General features: G+C 36.2%; 1 protein-coding gene across 3 annotated transcripts in view; it reads right to left on the bottom strand.

Annotated features, from left to right (window-relative positions):
* CD36 (CD36 molecule) overlaps nucleotides 1-3,476 on the bottom strand; it is a 30,239-nt gene that overhangs the window by 849 nt on the left and 25,914 nt on the right. For 2 of the 3 annotated variants that reach the window (XM_035901082.1, XM_009645654.2), the window contains exons 10-13: nucleotides 3,187-3,305; nucleotides 1,782-1,855; nucleotides 956-1,010; nucleotides 591-755 (exon numbers count right to left, since the gene is read on the bottom strand). In XM_035901082.1, the coding sequence (XP_035756975.1) occupies nucleotides 591-755; nucleotides 956-1,010; nucleotides 1,782-1,855; nucleotides 3,187-3,305 (413 nt within the window). Of the gene's footprint in view, nucleotides 1-6; nucleotides 416-590; nucleotides 756-955; nucleotides 1,011-1,781; nucleotides 1,856-3,186; nucleotides 3,306-3,476 lie in introns of those variants that run through there. The other variant, XM_035901083.1, reaches the window with a different exon arrangement.

Below are 3,476 nucleotides of genomic sequence, written 5' to 3'. Positions count from 1 at the left end.
TCACTGCATAATCCACCATGTGGTTATTCTACCCATGATGGGAGTATATTTAGTCTTAGTAGGCCAGGTATGTTCAGGCAGTGTTTAGACTAACATGATAGCGGTGGACAACTGAGAGAAAGAATTGAGAAATCCTATCCTACACTCAATAAAAATTGTCATTTACAGTGGGTTCTCTGAACGCCCGGCAAGGGTATGTCCTGGAAGAACATGGGAATCTGCAGCTGTGTGGCCTCTGTCCTGGAGAAGTACTAGAGGGTACCTCTGAACAGTTTAGCAGCCTTGGATAAATTGTCTGTTTTCATAAATGCACAACATTCACGTTGTGTTTTGGAATAAAAAGAAATGCTGGTCTTCTGATATAGTTCTCAGTACCCTCTCCTGCATGTGTTGAGAGCATCCTGAAAGATTAAGGCTGGGAAGAGAATTTGAAAACATTAGCTAAATTATCTGGATGATTTCCCACAGAATAACTGCTGAATTTACTAGCACTTAAAAAATAACAACTGCTAAATAGGTAATGATTCTGAATTTCTTGAAACCCTGAGGAAAAGTTACTGCTGAGGACTGAGCCATTAGTGCTTACTTACTTATTTTAACTTCTTTGATCTGCATATGAAATAGGAACCCATGAACGCCAGGAACAGCACAGAACCTGCAATCATCAACACCATCTGCAGCACACTCAGCATCTGGACCCGACCGGTGACTTTATTTCTGAACATTTCTGCTTTCGCATCTCCAATAACAGCAGACTGAAACAGTGCAAGAAAAATGTCAGTGCAAGGTAAGCATGCAAGCCCACACTTGCTGAATATATTCTTGGTGTGTGCAAATCACAGCATGAGTTTAATTGCCCAATTTCAGGGCACCAAGACTGAAAAAGCTAGGTCAATTTTTTTCCTTTTTTTTTTTTTTTAAACAGTGAAGATTGATAGACAGAAAATATACTAACCTCATTTAGCCAAAGAAGAGGAAAAATATAAGGTTTTTTGACTTTTGATAATGCTCTGAAATGAGAAAATAAAATAAGTACAGCATGTTAGCTTTAGTCTGGTGCATAAACCCAGTCTCTACTTACATATTTTTCTTCTCCTCTAACTACATATCTACCTTCCAGATGTACCTTTTTAGTATAGTTTTGGACTGAAAAAATAAGCCTACAATTAATAGCTGCCATTTTACATATCAGCAACCATCTCCTTCTGTCTAGTCTTCCATATGTGGGTAGTCAGAAGGAAAAAGCTGGACACAGCTAGGTGTTGGGGGAGGGCTCTGAAGATCTGTGTGGTGTTCGCCTGCCAGATGTATAGGATCCAGAAATGCACATCTGTATATGTACATTTTGTCCAATGAAAAGAAGCAGCTAGAGACCCGTCAACCCTTGTGATAAAATCCATCTATTGACAGAGCAAACATAAATGCTCTCTCTCACTGGATTTATTACAGAAAATACATTTTGCCTTCTAGATCATCCTCATGGCCCCCATTTAGGTTTTGTAAGAATGTTATTTTTAAGAACATGCTGCCCTGTACACTTCTGTGGGGAAATCAAATGTGTGTTGAAATACTTAGGCAGTGCCTTGCTTAAGAAGGCTTGCTCGTTTGCTGAAATTTAAATTCTCTGAAAAGTCATGACTGAAATTTTTGCAAGAAAGATGAAAAGGCTTTGGGAAAGTATTTTTATTCCTTCTTTTCCCAGCCATTTCTACCGACACTCGTAGGCCAAATGGCCCGTTTGAAAAAAGTATTTAAAAACAAAATAATGAAGTAGTACTTACTCAATTTTTGGTGCAGGCTTCACAAGGAGGTTTACTTGCAGCCTTTTTGCAAATTGTAGCGTAAAACCAGTGATCTAAAACCAGAAAAAAAAAAAACCAAAACACATTAGTTTAAATTTTTGAATGCCTAAGCCTAGAATATGGACCGTGTCAAAAAGCACTTTGGTATTATTTTATCCTTATGTTTTGAATTATTCCATTTTTTATGGAAATTTTAATGTTTCTCAGGGTTTCTTATTTCTCATATGAGTTTGGATTTTGTGGCTTTACCATAGTCATTTTTGTAATTTGCAATTAAAACTGAAAGCAAAAATAAAGGTTAAAAACATTAAATCAGTCATAAAATGTTTCATATAAAAGTATGTTTTAAGTGTTTTTCCCACCAGAAATTAGCTAAATTTTCTTTTTCAATAAGAAGGATGCTTAACTTGCGTAGGGCCGAAAACAAACATTTAAAATCAGAACAAACATATCAAAACAAGGGTCAGATCTTTTCCTCATCTCCTTATTTTTCCCTCTGTCGTCCACAAAAACAAGACAGGTTGTGATTCTTGAAAATTTCATATCAGATTCAGGAAATTCTGGTTGATGTCTGTATTCCACATACGGTGAAACAAAGACTTAACATTAGATCTCCTCATTGAAGTTATTTGACTTAACTGCCAAACTATATGACTAAAAATATTTTAGTGAAAAATCCTGAATTTAACCTTTTCATCCAAATTCAGAGCAAAATAAAATTTTGAAACCTTAGAAGTCATCACATAATTTAGAAAACTTTGGTAAATACACTTAAAGCTAAGAATCTGAATCACCAGAACAGCAGTAGAGGTAAAAATGGAGGCAATCACAGTCAGAACTGTCATAAGTTCATTCCGTTTGGGAGCTCTGTTGGACAACCCAAGTCACAAAGGCCATATTAGGCCTGTTCTAGGCTAGTCGTCTGTTCGGACTTCTAGCAATTTTTGTGGAAATAAACAGATCTTTATTTATTTAATTTCAGTTGAGATAGTAATTATAAAAAAAAGGGCTAGTTATAGAAAATGAAAAAAAAAAAGTATAGAGGGCAAAGAAGAACTTTAACAGAAAAGCATTTTCTCAAAGTACTTGAAGGTCGTAGAAAAGCTATAGCATACTTCAAAGTCTGCAGAATCTATTTAATCCACATTCCCAATAAGGAAAAATTAAAACTTATTTTCCAAACTTTGAAGGTCAGAATGAGGTAAAGTTCTGCTCTAAATTGTCCTTGCTAAAACCATAACACTTTTGTGATCAGATCTTGCAAAAGCAAGCATGACTAAATTGTACCTTCTGCTCATCCCTCTGGTAAAAGGCCTACTCTACTACAATTACATTTAAACACTGCAAGTTTACTGAGTTACAATTATTAAAAATTTGGACTTACAGGCTCTACATCTAGAAACGTCTCATGCTCCTCCTCATTTGGGCTCAGGCCTTCAACATCATGCAATATAGAATCACTTGCATGAAGAAAATGCGGAAGAGAGATAAATACCGGTCTTCCTATTTGAAAAAACAAACTGCCTTGAGTCATTAAGCCTTGTTTCAGTGCTCATCTTCTGAGGCCATTTTCCATGCAAACATAGTTTTTTATAGACACACAATCCTGATGAATATGTAAATAGTGTTGTCATGTCCGTGTTCCGTCATTCCCTCCCACTCCCAGAGTCGTCA

The sequence above is a fragment of the Egretta garzetta genome, unplaced genomic scaffold (genome assembly GCF_000687185.1).
Source record: "Egretta garzetta isolate BGI_Z169 unplaced genomic scaffold, ASM68718v1 scaffold148, whole genome shotgun sequence".
Lineage (NCBI taxonomy): Eukaryota > Metazoa > Chordata > Aves > Pelecaniformes > Ardeidae > Egretta > Egretta garzetta.
Note: the sequence above shows the minus strand (reverse complement) of the source record. Positions and strands in the feature narration are given on the sequence as shown.